The sequence below is a fragment of the Rhododendron vialii genome, chromosome 5a (assembly GCF_030253575.1).
Source record: "Rhododendron vialii isolate Sample 1 chromosome 5a, ASM3025357v1".
Classification (NCBI taxonomy): Eukaryota; Viridiplantae; Streptophyta; class Magnoliopsida; order Ericales; family Ericaceae; genus Rhododendron; species Rhododendron vialii.
The window spans coordinates 1,683,362-1,708,410 of NC_080561.1; the positions used below are offsets into that span (position 1 = coordinate 1,683,362).

A 25,049-nucleotide genomic window follows, 5' to 3' on the forward strand; every position below is an offset into this window, starting at 1 on the left:
TCGGTAACTACATGTCGAAAATATGTTCAACATTCGGTAAACAACTGCCGAACATATATTTTCGGTAAATAACTGTTGAAAAAAATATTATATTTCGGTAATTGGATGCTGAAAATGTATCTCAATTTCGGTAACTAACTGTCGAGTACAATTGAAAATTTTTAACGGGGCTAAGGGAGAAAATACGGGGCTGCGAATAGTCGCCCCCTTTGTCAAAAGTGAGGTCAAGGTAATTTACACATTTTTATCTTTTCGAATTCATAGTCACAAGTCGACCCATAACCTACCCAAGTAAGATGAACCAATTTAGAAGTTTTGGTGGATGATGACGGACAATTAAATCATAATCTAACCATGTAGTTAGGCGGTGTAGCATCAAAAGAATAATTCATAGTGCAAAATCTAAATGATAAGAATTGGGTCTCAAAGCAAAATAATTCGTAACAATACACTTGGTGGCTCTTCATAAAGGCAACTTTACATTAGCACACAAGAAAAACAAAATCCAAAAAACATAGAGAATGATAATGCCAAAACTCAATTGGACAAAAGGCTTGTACCAAGACTTTTACGCACTTGAGTTTTAGCACCAACAAAAACAGTTTTGGCATTATCATTACCCGAAAAGAGAAGCAAAACTATTACAAACACTAATGCAAACAAACTATATAAACACCTTGACCATCATCAACGTCATTTGTGATGTCTCACTCCTGTACTTCAATGTCTTCTAAGTCCGTGTTATCCGCATTCGTAACCCTACTATTTGTTGGACCTCTATGTTCCTGAACTATTGGCTTGTACTTGTACCTCTTAGCAACATACAAATAGACAAGGAAATTGAGGAAGCTCAGTAAGGAAAGCAACCAGTAAAAGAGATTAAGGTGGTTCGTATTAATATTATTTCCTGCCAACCACCCTCTACTCTTAGTTATTCCCTTGGTTGCACTATTGACTATATTAACAATGATGGTGCTCAAGAAATACCCAAGTGCCATGGAGCACCAAAGGAAGCAAGTAGAGATGGACTTGATCCCTTTTGGTGCTTGTGAGTAAAAAAACTCAAGAAGTCCGATGAACGAAAACAAGTCGGCAATACCAAATATGAAGAACTGAAACGATAGCCAGAAGACGCTAATTGGTAGCGGTTGGATCACTGGAATCGCGTCGAGCATGTTTTGCTTTCGTGCAACTTGTTTTCGCTTTACTTCAATGAGTCCTGCTACTGCCATAGACAAACAAGAGAGGACTAGGCCGACACCAATTCGTTGGAGGTGAGTCACACCGGTGGGGTGCCCGGTGATTCTACGGGCAAAGGGTACAAAGAAACGATCATAAATGGGGACAAGGCCGAGGAGGAATATGATAGGGATGATGGCAAGGGAAGCCGGGGGTATGTGAAAATGTTTGGTGAGCCTTGTGTCCATGGTTACGGCTTGTTGGATGGAGAAAGTTTGGAGTTGAGCCAGGCAAAGAGTCATAACAATTGCACAACAAAATATTGGAAGTACACCTAGGATAATTTTTGCATTTTCCACTTGAGTCACCCTGCAAATTTTCCACGGATTTGGTTTACCATCTTGGGTGATTGGTGTGACTTGGATGGCTGCTTTGTCAAGGAACCTACAGAATTTCATAAACAACTTTTTCAGGTGCAACTACAACATTGTTTAAGATAAATTCAGTACTTGTACCTTGGAAATGCTATCTATCAAATGTTTTACAAATCATTCCATATATTATATATCTTCCTTTTATCAAGGTTTTAAATATCGGGCATTAATGGGTTTTAGCTTTCTGATATCCTAACACCCCGATACATAGGTGAGATGAAAAATCACTTGTGTATCATCCGATTCCGATTGATCAACTCCATAGTTTCTGGACTTTGATTTGAGTAAAAATGAAAAAAAGGATAATTACTTGTAAACATCTCTGTGAGGTAGAAACTCTGTTTCTATTGCAGCTTCCTTATCTCTATTAATTTCATACAACTCTTCCGGATCCTCGGGTAGGTGAAGATTTCTGTTGCAAAAAGCAACTATGTATACCTACAAAAAGACACAAACAGTACAATTAATTCATTGTATATCTACATGTTACATGTTACTACATCTATGTGAATACATTAAATCACAAGCTCAACTACACAATCTATAAATTGCTAATAGCTAGCGAACATTTTTATATTTTACGAGGCCAACACTCATCTTAAAAATGGTACTGTGCATGCTGCCAACAACGAATTATGCAATTGAGTTCAAGATCTATTTTGTATTGGTAGACTTAGTTTTTCATGTGAGCGGATGAGGCAGAATAACCCGTGTATGATAAGCAGTACTACTAGCTTTCAAAGACAGAAAGTTAAGTGTGAAAAGTAAATGCAAGGATATGTATGAGAATGGGATAGTGCACTTGATCTTATGATATGATGAGATTATAGGCTAATTTGTACAGTACGTAGATATTCAGACCTGTATGATCTCAATGAGTGGATTACTTTTTTGAATAACTTGAACCCTGTATCGAGGCAATCCTGAAATAAATAAGAGAGCACCAATGACCATGCCAATGGATGAGATGCCAAATGCCCAATCCCAACCCTTATTGTCTTGGATCCAAACTATAAGCGTTAGACTAGCAACACTGCCGATGTTCCCGGATAACAAGAACCAGTTGAAGAAGCTGGACATTTGTCTGGCCTCTTTAGGGTCTTTCTCCTCAAATTGATCAGCACCATGTGACGGCAATGAGGCTTTTATACCGGAACTTCCAATTGCCACCAAGTATAGTCCTCCAAAGAGGATTACGGCATCTTTGCCTCCTACTTTGGTGCAATGTGCAGTTGGATCAAATAAGTTGCAAGGAGGTGGCTTGAGTTTGCTCGAGCGAGCTTGTATTGCTAGCAATCCAAGTCCCTATGGAGGTAATGAATGAGGAAGTTGTTAGTTATTGCACCTTTCTTCTATGAATCAATCCAAAAACCAGTCAAGAAAAATATGTGTACTGTATCATGTGTCTGCAATTGCAGAACACCAATACTATGACACCAAGTTTAACCACAATGATTACCACAGTTACATTTGTATAATTGTCGTGACGCCCACATAAATTGTAAGGTTGTCACTTCACACGAGAGCTCAATGTTACACCTTTTCCGGTTGGATCATCATGTCTTCAGCTTTAGGAAAAGTTTCAAAATATTGTCTAAACCATTTGCCGAAGCCCTGCATTGGTATAGTATCGATCATTTTGAAACGTAAATTTGTTGGCCGCCTCATTGACAGTTAGGCGATTTTGTTTGGCATTTGAAGGAAATTGAACTCGGGGGGCCTAATTGATGAAAATGTTTGGGTGTGGGTGTGGGCATTTAATTCGTTTCTTCATTCAAGGTGAGGTAAGCTATGGGACATTGGGCGAATCGCTTAGAGGTTTTATGACATTTGCCCTTCTTAATTGTAGCCTAAAGCATTCTATTTTATCCTTCAAACTTTATCTAGACTCATAAAATGCATGAATTGACTAAGGGTTTTAAATGTTAGTGCTACCAACACATTTCATGAAAATTTTCCCTTCCTAGACCATGTGTGACAAAAAAAATTTCCCCACAAGTATTTTGGTTGGCTATAATTTCATCACTATCCGAAACCATGAGACAATGGATTCAGATTCTCTTTCGGCCCCAAGATTGATGGGACCTATCTCTATGACCGGTACAGTTGAATGCATGTGGCCATAGTTGTCAAATCGAGAATCGAAAAGGCCCATTTGCGAATCGTGAATCGAATCAAATCGTGAATCGTTCCGATTTGGTCAAAATCTTGAAAATGCATAAAAAATGTAGATTTCAAGTTTGAATAATTAAAAGTATTGTTTCATAAGATAAATAGATGATCTAGTGACACTAGTTGAAGTTTATTATACTCTGTTTTTTTATTTTTAACGGACTTTTATATACTAATGGACACCCCACTTTTCTGATAATAAAAAAAATGTACACCCCACTTCCTGGTGATATATACACACCACTAACAAATATAATATATAATATGCACAGTTGTACACCACTAACTAGTGTATATAATATATCATATACACTCCACTAACTAATATAATATAGGGCGCCGCTATTCGCAGCCTTTTATTTTCTCCCATAGCCCACTACATTTCGGTAAATGGTTGTTGAAAATCATAAATAACATTTCGGTAAATTGCTATTGAAAACAAGATTATATTTCGGTAACTACATGTCGAAAATATGTTCAACTTTCGGTAAACAACTGTCGAACATACATTTTCGGTAAATATCTGTTGAAAAAAATATTATATTTCAGTAATTGGATGCTAAAAATATATCTCAATTTCGGTAACTAACTGTCGAGTATAATTGAAAATTTTTAACGGACTATGGAAGAAAATAGAGGGTTACGAATAGCAGCGCCCATAATATATAATATACACACCACTAACTAGTAATATAAATAAACTAATAAACACTCCAGTAAAAGTCAGTACCCTCACCGACTGGAACGAGGTGCAATTCAGACAGCCATGTCGACGTCAAAAACTTCGAAGGAGCTTGAAGCTTCTCTACAAGGGCTCTGGTCTTCGTGTTCTTCAATGTTAGGGTTCTCTCCGGGTCAGACAAGAAATTCCGACCCCTCGCCTCCCAGAAATTTAAGGTATTTTGTGATTTATGTGTAGAAACCCAATCCAACCTGCCGGAAAACCCACTAATTCGAAAACGAGGTGAATCGTACGATTCTCACGATTCACCGATTCAAAAAACGATTCTGCGATTCTCACTTCGATTCTTACCTATTTGCGATTCATATAATCGATTTGAATCGTTTTATACCTGAATCGAACCGAATCGTATGATTTGAATCGGGAATCGTACGATTTCGATAACTATGGCCACCAAATTGACCAACCATGTAAAAATTAATATGATTAAACATGGATATTCACATGATATAATCACATTGTTAGTAAGAATTAACATTATGTGAATCTCATGATCTATTTATTTATGAAAATTTTGATCCTAATCAGATAACTAACCGAGACCTATTAGATTGATTTTGCGCATAATAATCTACTCAGCTGACCACACAAATTAGACACTTATCAATGCGAGCACACACAAAATGACAAAGTACGTCAATTTTCAGAAAGAGACTAGAGAAGAAGCATTATTCTTGGATCATACTCTTTTTAAAATTCAAATTACCGAAGCATGAAGATGCTACGAATATACATACCACAATCTCAAAACAAGCCGAAATGAGTACAGATTTGGGGCGGCCAATGAACATGTCGGCAAGGAAGGCAATGAGGATGGAGAGAATGTAACTGGTGCCCATGTAGTTCGTAATCTGGTTGGCTGAATTGGCTACATCAAAGTGCATCACCTCAGTCAAATATGTCACCAAGTTCGTTGCCAGTGCAATAGTCGCCATGTTCTCGAAACTGAATGTGGCTGCACCAATACGCAACGACCCCAATGACCGAAAACAACAATATTAGCCACGAGATAGATCTAGTAGAAGTCACCTTATAATCAGGGCATGTTTGTTAAGGTAGTTCAAAGTGTGTTTACGCAATCGTTATATGAAAAGGTTGTAAGTGGAATTTAGTTGTATGGATGTTTAGTGTTTGTTAGATTACAAGTGAATGAGTTCAAACAGAGCAAAAAAAATTGAGTCAGGGAAAAAGACTAAACCGAAAAAATCAACCGAGGCAGGGAAAAAGTTCAAACAGAGCAAAAAAAAATTGAGGTTAGACTACTTATTAAACAAACAGCAAAAATGTGTGGTGACATGCAGCAGTATATATTATCATAAGTTTCTATAGTATAAATTGAGTCAAGTTTATGAAATACTCGTACATATTGATAGCAAAGCAAATGGCATTCCTCCATGTTTGCCCTTTATAGCTGGTCTGCCCTTCCAATCCACCTTACCCTCAATAATCTCACTTCTCTCCTGCAAGTTATAGACAAGCACATATTCATCACTATATACAAGAGTGTAACTGAATAGTAAGATCTGTCACAAAAAAAAAAAAAAACTGCAATTAAATTCTTTCTGGATGAGGTGGAAATCCCATGGTTTTTGCCGCCCATTGTGGGCTCTACCGTGCATGCATTGTTATAATCTAAATCGTTAATCTTCTAGTGCCCGCAAAGTTGTATACCAAGTAAAAAATTAGCTTCATAGGACATCAATAATCAAATTTTGATTTATAAAATAAACGGTTATGAATAGTTTAACTTAAAAATTAGTTATAGAATCTGGTCGTGCATTTTAAAAATCAAAAATCAACTTTTGATTTAGTTATTGATTTCCGGTCAAGTTGATTTTTTGTGTGGATATGTTACTTTGCGAGCCCTATAAGATGAACGGTTTAGATTACTGCAGCAAACGCTTGGTAGGGTCCACAATGGGCGGTGGTGAAAAAGCCATGGTTTGCGGTTCATCTGGACAGAACTTAATCTCAAACTCAAAATATTGTTGTCTTTCAAATTAAACCTAAAGGAGTCAATGTATATGTAAATAGTACTCTTATAAACCTTGACTTTTTTTCATTTTGAACCTAGAAGAGTTACTAGATGTATGTGTATTAATCCTTACGACCCCTTCAAAATTCAATGTTTTTGCTCATAGTGAGATTTTGAAGCTTTTTTTAATTCACAACAGATTTGATTTAAGATATTTAATTTTATAGAAACAAATTCTAACTGAAAAATGAAGGTTGAAGAAAGACAAGGGCAGAGAGATGTGAGTTCATTTTTTAGTAAGGTCACGCTCTTCTGGTCGAAAAACAATGTTGGCAAAGGCATGTAGGTGTACAATTCCAGGCTTAGTACATTCACATAGACAATTAGATAGACGTGGGTTATTAATCAATCCAAAAGGGAAAATAGCATGAAACCAAAGGGGGGAATTGAAGTTTGTGTGTAAATGACATGAAATCAAATGAAGTACTAAAAAACGTACCATAGCTGCAAAATACAGGTCTTTGAACAAAACTGATCAAAGAGAAGTGTAGAGGGGAAAGAGAAGTGTAGAGGGGAAAGAATTAATGATGAAATGAAGGCTATGTTAGCTAGAGCTATATGTGGATGTGTGTGTGTATATATATATATAGATAGATAAGGGTGGACAATGCCATTCATGAATATTCTTTTAATTATGTTGTGATGATGACCATTTCTTTCTCAAATTGAATAATGTACGCACAACTGAATTTATATGTATTTAAATACGTTGCGCCTATATTTGCAAAAAGCTGGTCAAAGTACTGTTGATGACGACACTTAACGATAGTTTAATATGTTACACCATCTTTGACACCAAAAAAGAAAAAAGAAAAAAGGTTTAGGTGCTGTTCTTTCTTCTTCTTTTTTAACATTTTTTTTTTGAAAAAAAAGGTAATTTCAAGTATAAATATAATGAAAATGAAAAATAATTTTTTGATTTTTTTTGCACCGTTTAAAAGATATCAATGAAATCTATCAAACAAGATCCATATTGGTAGAAAAATTATTTGCTTAAACACATAATTTTTGAGCTTGAAATTACCTTCCTTTTCAAAAAGTACTTTTTTAAAAACCTGGAAGACAATGGAATTGATATAGGGGATCCTGAAATTTGGAATTCCAGTCAAACAAATTGGGCTCTTGGGTACTACTTATACCCTCCGTCCGGATTTAATAGTTCCTCATTCAATTCTAACCGGATAAAAAATGAGTTATCTCTTTAAATTGGTAATGAACTTTATATCTAATATATATCTTGTTTGATAGATTTCAATTAGTTATATAAGTCAATGTTTTCAAAATTACATAAAATATTATAAATTATAAAATATAATCTCGATTAAAAAATGACACGAACTCCCCAAAATGACAATTAAATCCAGATGGATGGAGTATTTTTTTATTTTTTATTTTTTTGAAATGACAAATTTTTTTTGGTTTAGTATTCCATATATTTTATGGCAAAACTAATGAAAACCGAAGCTGGGAGCTGGGAGCGTCCATCATTTAAACTATCAGTCATTTTTGCTGCACGAAAATAGGTTTTCCAGATTTGAGAACAGCATTTTGGTGCTTTCCAAAAAAGTGAATTCTTTTTAGAAGTGCGGGGCCTGCTCCGATCTCTTTCCAAAAATTGGAAGCATTCACTTAGTAGAATGTGTGGCTCGATGATCCTTGATTTGAGCTCCTATTTAGTGGGTTCGCGGGTTGCCTGGTCTCCTAGCCCTAACTTGCACAGTGAATGCACGACTAAGACCTAACCGGGGTTTGCCTGGCAAGGCACTCCGGCGAAAGGATGAGAATGTGCAGAGAGAAAAGCATTGGAGACATTGGAGACCTTGAGATAGATATGACTGGTGAGATCGAAACAGAAATCTTCAAAATGGATGGTGGGACGAGAGTCTGAGGAGATCACTATTGTTTTGACGTCCCCAATTGCTGTGGGAAGTTGGACAATGAGGAAGAAGAAGAGGGTGAGGAAATGGAGATGGGTGTCGAGAAAGGTTATTTGATGCATTTTTTAAGGTGATATCTATAGAATGGGATTGCCGGTCAAAAAAAATCTACATGAATTATATATTTTGATCTCTTATGATTAATGAAAATTTTCTTGGTCGTTCATAAAAAATCTGTAGAATAGGATCGCGGTGTTGCAAAGGGAGGGGAAAAAAAGGTGGTGGCAATCGGGGTGAAGATTAGTAAGGAATGAAAGGGCATGACAAGGAGCTATACCAACAGTTATATACGCGTAGGAGGTCTTAAAATAAACAGTATCAAGCTGTAAAAATAAGGATTAGCCTTATTTTGCGCTTCTAAATACTGGCTTTTACATCTTTTTATTTTATTCTTATGTTAAAAAGAAGCTGTAAGAGTCAGGATTTTAGAAATGCAAAACAAGGCACCCCAATAAAAACACATTTTTCTCATCATTGACACCTTTTTGGCAAACCTTTGACCCTTTTTGTAAAGACGGCAAAAAGTGTTCGAAATAAGAAAATGAGCTGTAAGTTAGCCTTTTACAAGGTCAGTTTGTGAGACTGAGACTGACATTGTAAAATTCTTCCTCCCCTTGAATAGTTCAAACTCTATGATTCATCATGTTCTCTCACGAGTGAGGGATTTTAGTGTTGATGGTGTTAGAAAGTTATACTACATTGTTTTAGGTCAATGCTTTCGAATAAGTGCCTTCGGGCACAACACAATTAACTTTAGGATCACTCCAAATGAATTGAATTAACTTGACAAATGTAGTGACAAAACTTAAACATCGTTAATGGAGGTGACCAACAGTAAATAATTGAAGAAATTCAAATGAATCAAAATACTTGTTGAGAATCGCTTTCGTACTTTGATATCGTGGATCCCGCAAATCACTCTTCTTTAAATTCAATCATATCTTACGGGTCTCAACTGTGTCTAGCATGCACACGGTCCAGATAGGTGGTGTTCTCTAGAAATCTAGTAACGAACTAAACGATCCGCTTCTGTTTTAATCATCAGTTGATGCAATTTTTGAAACAAGTTGCTGCAATTTTCGGATGGGTGTTGTTGACAGCTTTTGGAGGGGTTGCAAGAATGACCAAAAGCCCTTTATGGATTCATCATTGGAAGGCCTGCATAATTCTACTTCAGGCACCACCATATCTTCTAGCCAAGACCTACTAGTACAACTCGATCAATTATCAGTGGCCAGAAGTGTGGATGCTGGTTTTTACCTCTCTCTTTTTCCTTTGCTTTATAACTACTTTGTACCTTTTCTTTGGTTTGCCAGGTTGATTGCTTATCAACCTTTCGTTGGGATGCTAATTTGTCGTTGTGATGCCGTTTGCTCATGCTCCATTATCGTTTTAACTCATATCAATGGAGTTTCTCTTTGGTTGGATTACTAATATGGTCGCTTTTTGAGAATTTGGTCGGTTATGAAATTTCGATGATGCGCTCGTGGGGCAATGAAATGCACCTGGGGCAGATAGAATTGCTCCTGGGGCGCCAAAGCTCCACAAATTTCTCAAACTTTGCGGATTTGTCCCGGACACTCCCGAACTCCATTTTTTGCAAGGTTAGAACCGTTAAAAAGCTTGTTGAGTCTACATTCCAACCCAAGTAGTTTGAATCTATAATTTTTTGTATAAAAATGGTATGACCAATTTACCCTTAGTGAGCTGAAAACTAAATCATTTCGGTAAAACACTCGCATCTCCCTCATTTTAAATCGGATAAAGGGCCTATTATATATCAATAAAGAGAACTTTCAATTTACTAAAAGATGGTGGAATCCAACCATCAAAATAATAATGTGTAGTTCACGAAAATTGGGTAGTAAGCAGACCACTACATCTTCAGTGAATGCTGATGATTAAGCAGTTTTGTATGCTTTGATGAAGTTTGGAAAGCCTTATGAACTATCCGGAACTCCTAAGAAATGAACTAATACCTTAAAACAAGGAATGCAAGTACCAAATGGAACATAGAATGAAAGGAAGGGCGCAGAAACGTGTTTTAGCCGTAGTGGTTCCAACGATCTTTGAATTGATCTACTTTCGACTAACTATTCGTGACCCAAAATCTATTATTTTAATGGTTCAATTTCATCATCTTTTAGTACTTTGAATACCCTCTGTATCGATATAAAATAGGTTTCGGTCCAGTTTAAAATAAGTGTGATTCAAGAATTTTTCCAAAATATTTTTGTTTTTCGCCTTCTTGAGAGCAAAATCGTCATATCTTTTGATTTACGAATAATTCTGGTGTCAAACTAATTTGGTTAGAAAGTAGGATAGACGAGCTTTTTAACGTTTCAAATCACGCACAAATCGGAGTTCAGGAGTGTACGAGACAAACCTACAAAATTTGAGGAATTTGTGGAGCTTTGTGCGCCCCAGGTGCATCATCAAAATTTCAAAATTGACCAAATTTTGCGGTCTTGGCACAGACACTCCCGAACTCTGTTTTTGCAAGGTTAGAATCGTTAAAACCGTGCCGGAATTGGATCGATCCGGAGGGGTAGCAACTAGCATGGCTCTATGTGGATAACATCCCAAAAATTATATACGCTTGGATTCGTATATGGACAATGCATTATGCAACATCTCATGTAGACTACTATTAGACTTGTTTAAACCTTAAAACATGCCCGAAATGCTTAATCACTTGAAACTTGCCTTGTGAAATAAAATGCTAGCTTCGAATGATACCCAGCAACTACGAATACTTAACCGGATGATGATGTTGCGCGTGACCTCCAATCCTGTATGGCGGAACGTAATGTATGATTTTGAATAAGCACTTTATGCTGCAACCTAAGCTTTGTTACCGGCAATAAACCGTATCTCTCAAGCCACGCTTTGATGGCTCTGGGCTCGTATGTAAAACCATCAGCGGCAATGTATGGATCCTCCATTACTTCCTGAATTAGCCATGGAATAATGCACACAGAGAAATTTAGACAATGACATGCAGCCAATGTAAGGCTGTGTTTGGATCGGTTTTGTGAAGGGAATCTAAAAGGCAAGTAAACAAGGATATAACGAAGTAAAGGGCTACCCAATGTACGAGTCTCACTTACTGCAGGTCTGGGAAGAGTTGGACTTATGCAACCATAGCCCTGCCAGATTGATTTGTTTGGTTCCCCTATCATTTTCCTATCCCTAAGTGATCCCTCCACAAAAACCATGATTCAAAACCATGCATTTGCACACGCATCATAATGTATTTATGAAATATTTTGAAAAAAGTTAACACCAATTTTTTCTTCTCAATGAGATCTTTAAATTGGTGTAAAATTTGTCGAAAAAAATTTCTTGCCACTACATAATTTTCTGCGTGCAAAATGCGTGGTTCTCCAAAAGGGGAAGCAATTCGAGACAGATGGAGTGTCTTGGCAATAGGAGAGCAGAATTAAGAGTGCATCGGAGATGCTCATATGGAGTTTCAATTTTCACCTGAAGTATTGGGCAGAAGTAGTGGTTAGGTGGTTGAATACTATTCCTTTGTAGCCTTAAAGTACCATCTTCCACATCAGCAAGGTTCTTCAAAGCGGCAACACTTCAGTTTCAAGATCGAGCCTATCTCTGCATCGAAGTTCGGAGCATCTCAGGGCCATTTCAGCCATCTCCTCTGTTTCGGCAAGTGGCCAATCCGGTATTGACTTGTCCAATATATCGCAGAGCGAACCATTGGAAATTGCATTTTTAAATTTCAGCAAAAGCCCATTGGGAGGTTGTGCGGCGAGCAATTGGAGCACAATGATTCCAAAAGCATATAGATCAGATTTGGGTCGGACAGTTCCAGTTCTTTGATACTCTGGATCCATATAGTGAAGACTGCCACATATAACAGATTCCCTATATTCTGTGACATCGTCTGGCGCAACATTTGATATGAGTTTAGCCAACCCCACATCACCAATTTTGCTCACATAATTTCTGTCCAGAAATATATTTCCTGGTTTTAGATCTCGATGAATAATAGGGTCTGGTTTTGTGTTGTGTAAAAATGCAAACCAAGGAAGAGGATGCCTGCTGCTTTGGCCGGAAACAAAATCTTCAAGGCTTCCATTTTCCATATATTCAAATACTAAGCAACCAATCTCTGGACAGGCTCCAAGCAGTAAAACAATGTTTGGGTGGCGTAACTGGTTAAGAACTTCAATCTGAAAATAATTGACCGAGGATAGCAAAAACCATTGCCACAACAGTCAGAACAACTAAAGTGGTCAGAAAATTTTTAGTGCAGTGATAAGCAAAAATGTAAACAATGGACATGTTGAGCTAAAGTAAGTACACGAATACTCGTATTTTTATGTTTCAAACAAGTAAATTCAGCTAGGACAAGATAAATCAACATTGTGGCCAAGGGTGCTTACACAAGCATGCACAACCGAATATTTCATGAATATTTCGAGTTAATAGGCATCGGCACATTATAAACAATAAACACAGTTAATTAAGAATTTCGTTTTATATTGAATGTAGCGTCGACTAACTTAGGTTAGGTGCACAATTAAAACCTCTCCTTTCATAAGTTCTAAAAAGACTTAGAACTTAATCAAATCATCATGCTAATAGAAAAGAAAAGCCTCAAGCAAGCATGGGAACTTGATTGAATACAGAAGAAAGAAATCAAGTAAAGAAAAAACCTGTCAGAAATTCCTTTTCCTTCTCCAATGCATCGGAACATAGAACTTTGACAGCTACTAGGGTTTTATCGAGGTCACATCTGTATACTTTCCCGTATGATCCATCACCAATCATCTTAGTTTCAGCGAAGGAATCGGTAGCTATCTCTATTTCATCCCTTGTGTACCTTCGGTCATTTGACAGGAGCGCATCGATAATTTTCTTTTTCTCCACAGATTCTTTGAGTGCATTAGATTCTGCTATTTGCCTTTCATAAGTCTCTTTAGCAAGCAGATTTCTTGCAATCTCAATCTCCTTCACGGCTTCCAAATGCTTCCTTTTCACTTCTGCAAGAATTTTCTTCTAAACTTCTTCTCTTTGCAATGTGGTATTTACTTGTCTTTCTTCTTCAAGGCATTTAGAAGAAAGAAAGTGAACCTGTGCATTGGAGCATCAATAACAGTGGTCTAGTGTAATATAGAACACGAGACAACCTATGTTTTATCACTTGTCTTTATATTCAAGGTTCATTGAGTGTTCACATTTTCTACCTAAATGGAGAGACATTCAATATATTGAAGGCCAACCTCATTTTCCGCTTGGACTACGTCTTCAAAAGCTCGATTGTACATGCCAACAGTGTTCATTAATTCTATACGCAGCTGTTCTTCCTCAGCCTGCACATCCGACTATAGAAAAATATGCATCCAAACGTTAGCACAGACTAGTCATCGTCACATAGCAAAATGTACAAAGAATGTAACTAATATATGGTATCACACAACGTACGTAACAACAGGCAGAAAAACCAACACAATTCACCTTTTTTGTTTCTGTAGAAGCCACAGAATGACATTCATTTACTGACTCAACTTCTAGCATACTAGTTCCAGAGTTTGATTTTGTTGGGATACCTCTCTTGTGCAATTGCTATAGAATTCAAGGAACTTTCATCTGACACATATGACACTGTGTCATTATCTTCACAATCCTCTGAGGAAGAAGAATGGCAACCATTTAGTTCTAGACACAGTTGATCTACCTCAGCCTGCACGTCCGACTGCAGAAAAATTGGCATCCCAAATGTTAGCACAGACTGGTCAACCATCACATAGAAATATGTATACAGTACGTAATTTGACTGATGATACCACGCAACATATGTAACAGCATGCGGAACAACCGAAACAATTTTACCTGCTTTGTTTCTGTAGAAGCCACAGAAGGACATTCATTTACTTCCTCAATTTCTATATTTCCCGAGTTTTGATGATTTCTTTCTTCGAGTGAACCAGAATGGTTGGGCCTATGTGAATTAAAGCGACTAAGTTCTGACACAGATGACGCTGTATCAGTAAGTGGAGCTAAGTCCAGCTTGCTGTAATATGGTTTACCAACTCACCAACGCAACCTTGGCCACAAGAAAGAGCATACAATATTACCAGTTGGAGGAATTGGTCTTTTGGTATTAAGGAAGTAAAAAATAAACAGAACCTGGACCAAGCCGGGATCAAGCATAGCTACAAGAATCCTGACGGGGCTCTGGGCGGGACATGACTGGAGACAAATTTGACCCTTGTAATATATGCACAAAGTGGCCGTTCTCTAAAAAGTTTACCACTAAAAGAGCGGCCCAAAAAACCTTCAAAAGTCAAGGAACTCAAGAGACATCATGCCATGAAAAAAATGAAAACTACGAGCAAAGAGCAAGTGAGAGGAGCCCAGTTGAAAATGTACATGATCCTTAACAATCTTATGATTTTTGTTGGTTGGTTGCATTGGCATCAGCACAAGGCCCTTTTCTTGAGCAAGTGAGAGTAGCCCAGTTGGGATTAGACCTTGAAAATGTGAAATGTGAAATGTGTTGATGCCCAGGGATTGGAGCTGGAACCGGATCGGACAACCTGCACCTAACCACTCGAGCAGAGGTTCAACTCGGTATGATGTTGGCCGATTCATTTCTCCAGACCCGGTCAAGACCCCCTTGAGAATAATGCCCCCCAGAAGATTTCGTAAATTATGTCTGCGACCTTCCGCACAATCCCCCTGTAACTAGGTCTTTGATTCTTTGTGAGGAAAAAAAATTTGAAATATAAACATCAGTTGAGGGAGACATTACAGGGGAGGCATTCGGTATTCCCAATGGCGTCTTGCATTTGGAGGGAGCGTCAGACCACTTCTATGCATTTAGTGGCTCCAACGATCTTTTAGTTGGTTTAATCTCGACTAATTTTTCATAAACCAAAATACATTATTTTTATGATTCAATACCACAATCTTTTAGCATTTTAAATACCCTTTATATCATTATAAAGTAGGCTGCGTTCCCGTTTAATGTTGGTGTGATTCAAGGATTTTCCCAACATAGGTTATTTTTCAACAAGTTACGGGTAAAATTATCAAATCTTTTGACGTATAAGCAACTTGGGAGTCAAACTAATATGGTTAATTAGAAAGTAGGATAGACAAGCTTTCCAATGGTTCAAACCACGTGCAAATCATAGTTCAAGAGTGCCCGTGACAAGGCCGCAAAGTTTTGTTAGTTTTGAAATTTCACTATCGCGCCTGGGCGCAATCGAATGCGCCTGCGGCGCATGAATTTGCGCCTGAGGCGCATTGAAACGCAAAAATTATTCAAAACTTGCAGGTTTATTTTGGATACTCCTAAACTCCGATTTTCGCAAGGTCGGAACCGTTGTAAAACTTTTTGAGTGTTATTTCTAATCCAAGTAGTTTAAATTTTAATCTATTTGTACATTAAAAAATATGACCAATTTACCCTCAGAGAGTTGAAAAGTAAATTATTTCGGTAAAAAACTCGCATCTCCCTCATTTTTAATACGATAAAGACCTATTGTATATGGATAACGAGGATTTTGAAAGTACTAAAAGTTGGTGAAATCCAATCATAAGAATTATTCTTTTTGTTTTATGAAAATTGGGTAGTAAGAAGAATACAAAGCTTATCGGAGTACTACCACTACTCCACCACCAACATTGTCACCATAATACAACCCCTCCACCTCCATCCCTTCACCTCCTACACCAACATCACTTCACCATCACTACCACTGCACTTCCACTTTGCTACCACCATTGGCACTGCGTTTCAACCCTACCACCTCCATTTTCATTTAACCACTGTCAAAAACACGCACGGCCACGACTTCACTGCTACAACGATCACACCTTGACGACTACTACACTTCCACATCATCATCATTTTTTGTCTTGTAGAGTGTAAAAGTATCATTTCTTGCAACGTATAACTTGGTTACAAAATAGGCTACACAAGCTTCCCAATGGTTTAAACCACGAGCAAATTGGAGTTCGAGTGTGTCAATGACTAGACCGCAAATTTTGGTTGGTTTTGAAATTTTAAGGTCGCGCCTGGAGCGCATAGAACTGCGCATAGAAACTCGAAAATTGCTAAAACTTTGCGGGTTTATGCCGGACACTCCCGAACTCCAATTCTCGTAAGATTGGAATCATTAAAAAGCTTCTTGAGTCTAATTTGTAACCCATGTAGTTTAAATCTAAAAGTATTTGTACATTAAATGGTATGACCAATTTAGCCTCAGAGAGTCAAAAAGTAAATTATTTCGGTAAAAAACTCGCATCTCCCTCATTTTAAATCGGTTAAAGACCTATTATATATCGATAAAGAAGATGTTCAAAGCACTAAAAGTTAGTGAAATCCAATCATAAAAATAATAAAGTTAAGTTTACGGATAAGGTTAGATATATGGACAGAGCTGTTTCTCTGCTTTCGATTTTCCCAGTTGCATCGTGCATTTGGTGGTAGCGTTGAACCACCTCTGTTTTTCGACAAGCAGAGCAAATCATCCATGCAAAATATTAGATTGCTCAGATATTAATAGTTTCATAATCAGAAAACATCTTTCTTGAGAATAACTTTTCTGTACAACAATCCTGGCAACTAACGGAGCCTTCTAGTTTTTTCACTTTTCCACTTTCCTTCTTTCACTGCCGCCCCCTCCTGTCTTTTTCCTCTGCATCCCTTCCTCTTGTTCCTCCCTTATGCTCTAGATGTTGTCTTTCCTCTCATTTGCTCTCCTATCTTCTTAGTTGTGAGAATATTGAGCCTTCCACTTAGGGAGGGAAGATGATCTCCCCATCATCTTTGAGTCCTCTAGCAGCAGTGGTGGTGACGCATAGCTGCGACAACTATAGTTGGACTAAGGGATGTTAAGCTCCAAGATGCAGATACCTTTTCCTCCAACTTTCTCCAACCCCATCCAATATCCATGAGCGCATCAGTGGTTCCAACAGGATCGATTCCACACAAATGATTTAAGTAGTTCATTAACATTAAAATAATTATTTCGGACGTGTTCACGACCAAATAAATATAGTCACTATGAGACGTGGATGTCTTTATAACGTTGTGCAATCACCTTCCTTACTAACATTGACTACAGTGTCACAAACCAAAGCAATGCTCCCTATCCTTTGGTTAATTCTTCTGGCAAACGCGGTGTCCCCTTCCTCATCACATGACATGAACGTATTCCTGTTGGCCGGACAAAGCACCATGTGCGGCCACGGCGGCACAACCAACGGCACCTGGGACGGCGGCGTCCCACCCAAATGCGCCCCAACCCGTCGATCCTCAGCCTGGCCCCAAACCTCACGTGGGTTCCCGCAGCCGAGCCACTCCACAGGGACATAAACATGAACATCACGTTCGGGGTGGGCCCTGGGATGTCGTTTGCCAATTCGTTATTAATTGACCAAAGACCCAAGCGTCGGCATGGTGGGATTGGTGCCCTGTGCATTAGGCGGGTCCAATATAAGTAGTTGGGGTCAGGGGAGTTTTTTATATGACCGGTTAGTGAGCAGGGCTAGAGCCGCCGTGCAAGGCGGAGGGAAGATCCAGGCGATGCTATGGTATCAGGGGGAGAGTGATATGGAGTTACAAGACAACGCTGAGTTGATTTTTTGGTATTAAGGAAGTATAAAATAAAAAGGACCTGGACCAAGCCTGGATCAAGCATAGCTACAAGAATCCTGACAGGGCCCTGGGCGGGACATGACTGAAGACAAATATGACCCTTGTAATATATGCATAAAGTGGCCGTTCTCTAAAAAGTTTACCACTAAAATAGTGGCCCAAAAACCCTTCAAAAGTCAAGGAACTCCAGAGACATCATACCATGAAAAAAATGAAAACTACGAGCAAAGAGCAAGTGAGAGGAGCCCAATTGAAAATGTACATGATCCATAACAATCTTATGATTTTTGTTGGTAGGTTGCATTGGCATAATCACAAGGCCCTTTTCTTGAGCAAGTGAGAGGAGCCCAGTTGGGATTAGACCTTGAAAATGTGAAATGTGTTGATGCCCAGGGATAGGAGCTGGAACCGGACAACCTGCACCTAACCACTCGAGCAGAGGTTCAACTCGGTATGATGTTGGCCGATTCATTCCTCCAGACCCGGTCAAGCCCCCCTTGAGAATAACGCCCCCCAGAAGATTTCGTAAATTACGTCGGAAACCTTCCCCACATAGCCCCTGTAATTAGTTCTTTGATTCTTAGCGAGGGAAAAAAATTTGAAATATAAACATCAGTTGAGGGATACATTACAAGGGAGGCATTCGCTTTTCCCAATTGCGTCTTGCATTTGGTGGGAGCGTCGGACCACTTCTATGCATTTATAAGTGGCTTCAACGATCTTTGAGTTGGTCTAATCTCGACTAATTTTTCATAAACCAAAATACATAATTTTTATGATTCAATCCCACAATCTTTTAGCATTTTGAATACCCTTTATATCAATATAAAGTAGGCTTCGTTCTGGTTTAATGTTGGTGTGATTCAAGGATTTTCCCAATATAGGTTATTTTTCAACAAGTTGAACTAAATTATCATATCTTTTGACGTATAAGCAATTTGAGAGTCAAACTAATTTGGTTAATTAGAAAGTACCATAGACAAGCTTTCTAACGGTTCAAACCACGTGCAAATTGGAGTTTGGGAGTGCCCGTGACAAGGCGGCAAAATTTGGTTAGTTTTGAAATTTCAAGGTCGCGCTTGGGCGCAATAGAATGCGCCTGGGGCGCATGCATTTGCGCCTGAGGCGCATTGAAACTTGAAAATTGTTCAAACTTTGCGGGTTTATTCCGGATACTTCCGAACTCCGATTTTCGCAAAGTTGGAACCGTTGTAAAGCTTGTTGAGTGTAATTTCCAGCCCAAGTAGTTTAAATCTTAAACTATTTATACATTAAAAAATATGACCAATTTACCCTCAGAGAGTTGAAGAGTAAATTATTTTGGTAAAAAACTCGCAACCCCTCATTTTTAATTGGATAAAGACCTATTGTGAATTGATAACAAGGATTTTGAAAGTCCTTAAAGTTGGTGAAATCCAATCATAAAAATAATTCTTTTTGTTTTATGAAAATTGGATAGTAAGAAGAATACAAAGCTCATCAGAGTACTACCACTACTCCACCACCAACATTGTCACCATAATACAACCCCTCCACCTCCATCCCTTCACCACCTACACCAACATCACTTCACCATCTCTACCACCGTACTTCCACGCTGCTACCACCATTGGCACTGTATCTCAACCCTACCACTTCCGTTTTCATTTAACCACGGTCAAAAACACGCGCGGCCACTACTTCACTGCTACGACGATCACACCACCCCATGCAACACCACCACGACTACTACACTTTCACATCATCATCATTTTAGGACCATATAACCACAGGCCTCCACTCCACCATAGGAACCCTTATTTACTTCACCACTACTATATATTGACATTAATTATTTTACCACCATTACCAATTCAACGAAAAATGAGAATATCGATTGAGATATTCTTGATGTTTTTAATCTACAGCCACCACATTTCAAGTGTGACTTTGATCAGTGCCACCACAATGAATTGGGACCGTAGTAGGAAACAAATCGAATAAAATGTGAGAGATTCGAGTTTTTTACCGGAAAGCCAAAAGGAGAACAAGAGTAGTGATAGGGTTAGTTATATGGACAGACCTTGTTCTCTGCATTCAATTTTCCCAGTTGTGTCGTGCATTTGGTGGGAGCATCGAACCATTTCTATGCATTTAGTGGCTCCGACAATCTTTGAGTTGGTCTAATCTCGACTAATTTTTCATAAACAAAAAATATAAATTTTTATGATACAATCACATCATGTTTTACTACTTTGAATACCCTTTCTATCACTATAAAGTAGGTTTCGTTCTGGTTTAATATTGGTGTGATTCAATGATTTTCCCAATATAAGTTATTTTTCCACCTGATGAGTGTTTTTTTTGTCAACATACAGAGTTGTTTTCCAAAGCCAAAATGTCGTTTGTTATCAACATACAGAGTTGTTCTCCAATGCATCGGAACGTAGAACTTTGACAGCTACTGGGGTTTTATCGAGGTCACATCTGTATACTTTCCCGTATGATCCTTCACCAATCATCTTAGTCTCAGAGAAGGAATCGGTAGCTATCTCTATTTCATCCCTTGTGTACCTTCTGTACCTTCGGTCATTTGACAGGAGCGCATCGATAATTTTCTTTTTCTCCACAGATTCTTTGAGTGCATTAGATTCTGCTATTTGCCTTTCATAAGTCTCTCCAGCAAGCAGATTTCTTGCAATCTCAATTTGCGGGTTTATTCTGGATACTCCCGAATTCGATTTTTGCAAGGTTGGAACCATTGTAAAGCTTGTTGAGTTTAATTTCTAATCCAAGTAGTTCAAATCTTAAACTATTTGTACATTAAAATATATGACCAATTTACCCTCAGAGAGTTGAAAAGTAAATTATTTCGGTAAAAAACTCACATCTCCCTCATTTTTAATTGGATAAAGACCTATTGTATGGAGGAAGCTATGGTACACAGGGTATACCGTATGCCTAAATTATGACAATTTGTAATTTTCATTATGCCAGTTTTTGGTTTTCTAATGCATATTTATGATTCTAGTTACGACTTATAAATTAAAATTTACCTGTTGAACAGGTCATTAGCAGGTTACCTATAATTAAAAAATATTGTTATTATGTAACCATAATTATTCGTACCGAAATCCATAATACTTGTACCCTAACCAAATATATGCGTACAATATCAAAAATTAAATAATGTTACCCACAAATGTTATAACAACACCATAAATTGGCATTATCTTACCACAATGAATCGTACCAAATTTTTTTGACTCGTATGATATTCCGTAACAAAATCAAAATACATCGTACCAGAATCAACAATTGTTATACCCAAGCCAAAAATATTTGTAAAATGCCACAAATTTTAGAAAATAACCACAATTATTATGACAACACCTAAAATTGTTATTTTCTTAACACAACGTGTAATATCAAAAGAAAACATATTTAAATATCACAAATTTTTTAACAAACCATAATTGTTATGACAATACCATAAATTAACGTTTTCTTACCACAATGTGTCGTACCAAAGGAATTAATCAAAATATTCCGTAATAACACATGTCTAAAATACCACAAATTTAGTAATATAACCAAATTTGTTATGACAACACCATAAATTGACGTTTTCATATCCACAACGTGTCGTATAAAAAAATTCAATCAGAATGTTCAATTAACGGTAGTTAAAATCAACAAAATATCATACCTCAAATTCAGTAATATAACCAAATTTGTTATGACAACACCATAAATTAACGTTTTCATACCCACAACGTATCGTATAAAAAAATTCAATTGAAATGCTCATTTAACGATAGTTATTATTAGCAAAATACCATACCGCAAATTCAGTAATATAACCAAATTTGTTATGACAACACCATAAATTGGCGTTTTCATACCCACAACGTATCGTATAAAAAAAATTCACTCGGAATGTTCAGTAAACGATAGTTATAATTGACAAAATACAATACCACTAATTATTTTCAATTCCCGCCACATTATTTTTTCAAATTTTAAAATTTCCACCATATTGTCTTAATTTTCGATTCCTTCTACACTAATTTTTCAAATTCTTATTTGTCCCTACACAATACCTCAATAATTTAAACTAAAAATGAATACTATACCCAAATTTTCGAATACAACTACAATTTCCTCTCAAAATATTAGTCTAAATCAAATTCTTTTTCTACAAAATTTAATTCAAAAAATCAAAATTCCTTTGTGGAAAAATGAGAGATCACGAAAAAAATAATTATCCAACTGTCTCAAATGCATACACTTTCAACACTAAAATGGAGTACAAAAAAATAAGTGTGAATATCAAAAAATAGAGTGTGAAAATTACTCTCTTTTTTGTAATTGATGAAATTAATTATATTAATACCCAATCTTATCAATATTTAGGGCGGTGCACTTAACAATTGGCACTATATATTTAACACATGGATCGGTGTCAAACCTTCATCCTATGCGTATCAATCCAAATTTAATGGTGGTCCTTAGAACTAGGTCGTGGAAGTAAAATTTAAATAATTTTGTAAATTTATTGTCATTGTACTTTCTTTCAAAAAAAAATTATTATAGTCGATATTTTGATTTACACCAATGACATAGCTATAATATGATCTACAAGTGCAGGCTCATCACTAGGACGGAGGCATTTGAGGCCTCTGTTTTCTCAAATTTTCAGCCTGAAAATAAAGCCCTTACATACAAGAAAATATTATATAATTAATAGCCTTTAGAATTACAAATTCTTAATTGTGTATCATAGTGATAAGGTGTTGGAGTTTGGACATTTATCTAAAAGATCTGGGGTTCAAGTCTTAAACCCTTCGTTCCTATTTTTTTTTAAAAGAATGTTATTATTTTTTAGAATAAATCACATAGTTTTTGAAAGGGAATAAACCACATAGTTAGTCCTTGAAGTTTCATACTTCAACAAATCTCATCGTTCAATTTCAATACAACATTAAAATATAATAATGCACTATCTGAGCCCCACGTAAGGTGTTTTTTTATTTTATCAAAATCGTCTATCTTTTACATAATATTAATTAGGTCATTTGTATCAAAAATGAAGTTGATGGCTTATAGCTAGACACTTAATTGGATGGAAAATATCATTCTATTATTCAATTTGCGTGCTGATGATGGAGCTTCCTAAACTTGATTGAAACAAAAAATTACGTAGATGACTTAATCAACAAATATAAAAAATTCAACGAATTTGATCGTCATTATTGTGTTACAATCGCATGGCTACATTACATTCAGCTACAATAGAGGACTAGGTTTCATACCAAATATAAATTGACTGTACAATCTAAATGTCGTTAGTGAGTATATTTTTAAAATGGTTGATCAGGACTGTTAGGATGTTAAGTTATACAATATTTAATTTGTGATATTTTAGACATGTATTTTGTTTGGGTATAATAATTATTGATTGTGCAACGATATATTTTGGTCTTGTATCTAGTATCTTTTGATCGATTTCTTTTGGTACGACACATTGTGGTAAGAAAGTGTCAATTTTTTGTATTGTCATAACAATTGTGGTTATGTTATATAATTTGTAGTATTTTACACATGAGGGAGAGAGAGAGAAAGTCAAAGAAGAGAGAACAACCTGTTACCTGCTAAGCCATTTTTTTATTTTATTAATTGGTTTAATAAATGGATGGTCCGGATTATTTACTTTGAAATCTAAGGGTTTAAAATCATGATGCGTACGGTACACCCCTTAATAAGGGGTGTGTACCATAGGACTACCCCTATTGTATATCCTTAACGAGGATTTTGAAAGTACTAAAAATTGGTGGAATCCAATCATAAAAATAATTCTTTTTGTTTTATGAAAATTGGGCGATTCATTTCTCCAGACCCGGTCAAGACCCCCTTGAGAATAATGCCTCCTAGAAGTTTTCGTACATTACGTCTGCGACCTTCCCCACAATCCCCCTGTAATTAGTTCTTTCATTCTTCGTGAGGAAAAAAAATTAGAAATATAAACATCAGTTGAGGGAGACATTACAGGGGAGGCATTCAGTATTCCCAATTGCGTCTTGCATTTGGAGGGATTGTCAGACCACTTCTATGCATTTAGTAGCTCCAACAACCTTTGAGTTGGTCTAATCTCAACCAAAGTACATTATTTTTATGATTCAATCCCACAATTTTTTAGCATTTTAAATGCCCTTTATATCAATGTAAAGTAGGCTTCGTTCCGATTTAATGCTGGTGTGATTCAATGATTTTCCCAACATAGGTTATTTTTCAACCAGTTAAGGGTAAAATTATCATATCTTTTGACGTATGAGCAATTTGAGAGTCAGACTAATTTGGTTAATTATAAAGTAGGATCCACAAGCTTTCCAACGGTTCAAACCACGGGCAAATCGGAGTTCGGGAGCGCCCGTGACAAGGCCTCAAAGTTTTGTTTGTTTTGAAATTTTACTGTCGCGCCTGGGCGCAATAGAATGCGCCTGGGGCGCATGCATTTGCGCCTGAGGCGCATTGAAACTAAAAAATTGTTCAAAATTTGTGGGTTTATGCTGGATACTCCCGAACTCCGATTTTCGCAAGGTTGGAACCGTTGTAAAGCTTGTTGAGTGTAATTTCTAATCCAAGTAGTTTAAATCTTAAACTATTTGTACATTAAAATAGATGACCAATTTACCCTCAGAGAGTTGAAAATTAAATTCTTTCGGTAAAAAACTCGCATCTCCCTCATTTTTAATTGGATAGAGACCTACTGTATATCGATAACGAGGATTTTCAAAGTACTAAAACTTGGTGGAATCCAATCATAAAAAAATATTCTTTTTCTTTTATGAAAATTGGACGATTCATTTCTACAGACCCGGTCAAGACCCTTGGTGGAATCCAATCATAAAAATAATTCTTTTTCTTTTATGAA

At 36.9% G+C, this 25,049-nt stretch overlaps 1 protein-coding gene and 1 pseudogene across 1 annotated transcript; both read right to left on the minus strand.

The window, feature by feature from the left end:
- Positions 1-416: 416 nt before the first annotated feature.
- LOC131325394 (protein NRT1/ PTR FAMILY 4.5-like) lies at positions 417-7,103 on the minus strand. The gene is made up of 6 exons (XM_058357643.1): positions 7,002-7,103; positions 5,891-5,987; positions 5,265-5,482; positions 2,475-2,918; positions 1,924-2,051; positions 417-1,623 (listed from the first exon to the last, which is right to left on the minus strand). The coding sequence occupies exons 1-6, from the start codon at positions 7,002-7,004 to the stop codon at positions 708-710; spliced, it is 1,806 nt and encodes a 601-aa protein (XP_058213626.1). The 5' UTR covers positions 7,005-7,103; the 3' UTR covers positions 417-707.
- A 3,988-nt stretch (positions 7,104-11,091) lies between these two features.
- Positions 11,092-13,615, minus strand: LOC131326837 (U-box domain-containing protein 34-like; annotated as a pseudogene).
- Between the last annotated feature and the right edge of the window lie 11,434 nt (positions 13,616-25,049).

Coding starts and splice junctions, on each gene's coding strand:
- LOC131325394 (XM_058357643.1), bottom strand. Junction 2,052..2,474: donor CACTCATTGAGATCATACAG/GTCTGAATATCT, acceptor GTCTTTTTGTAG/GTATACATAGTTGCTTTTTG. Junction 1,624..1,923: donor CCTCACAGAGATGTTTACAA/GTAATTATCCTT, acceptor GAAATTCTGTAG/GTTCCTTGACAAAGCAGCCA.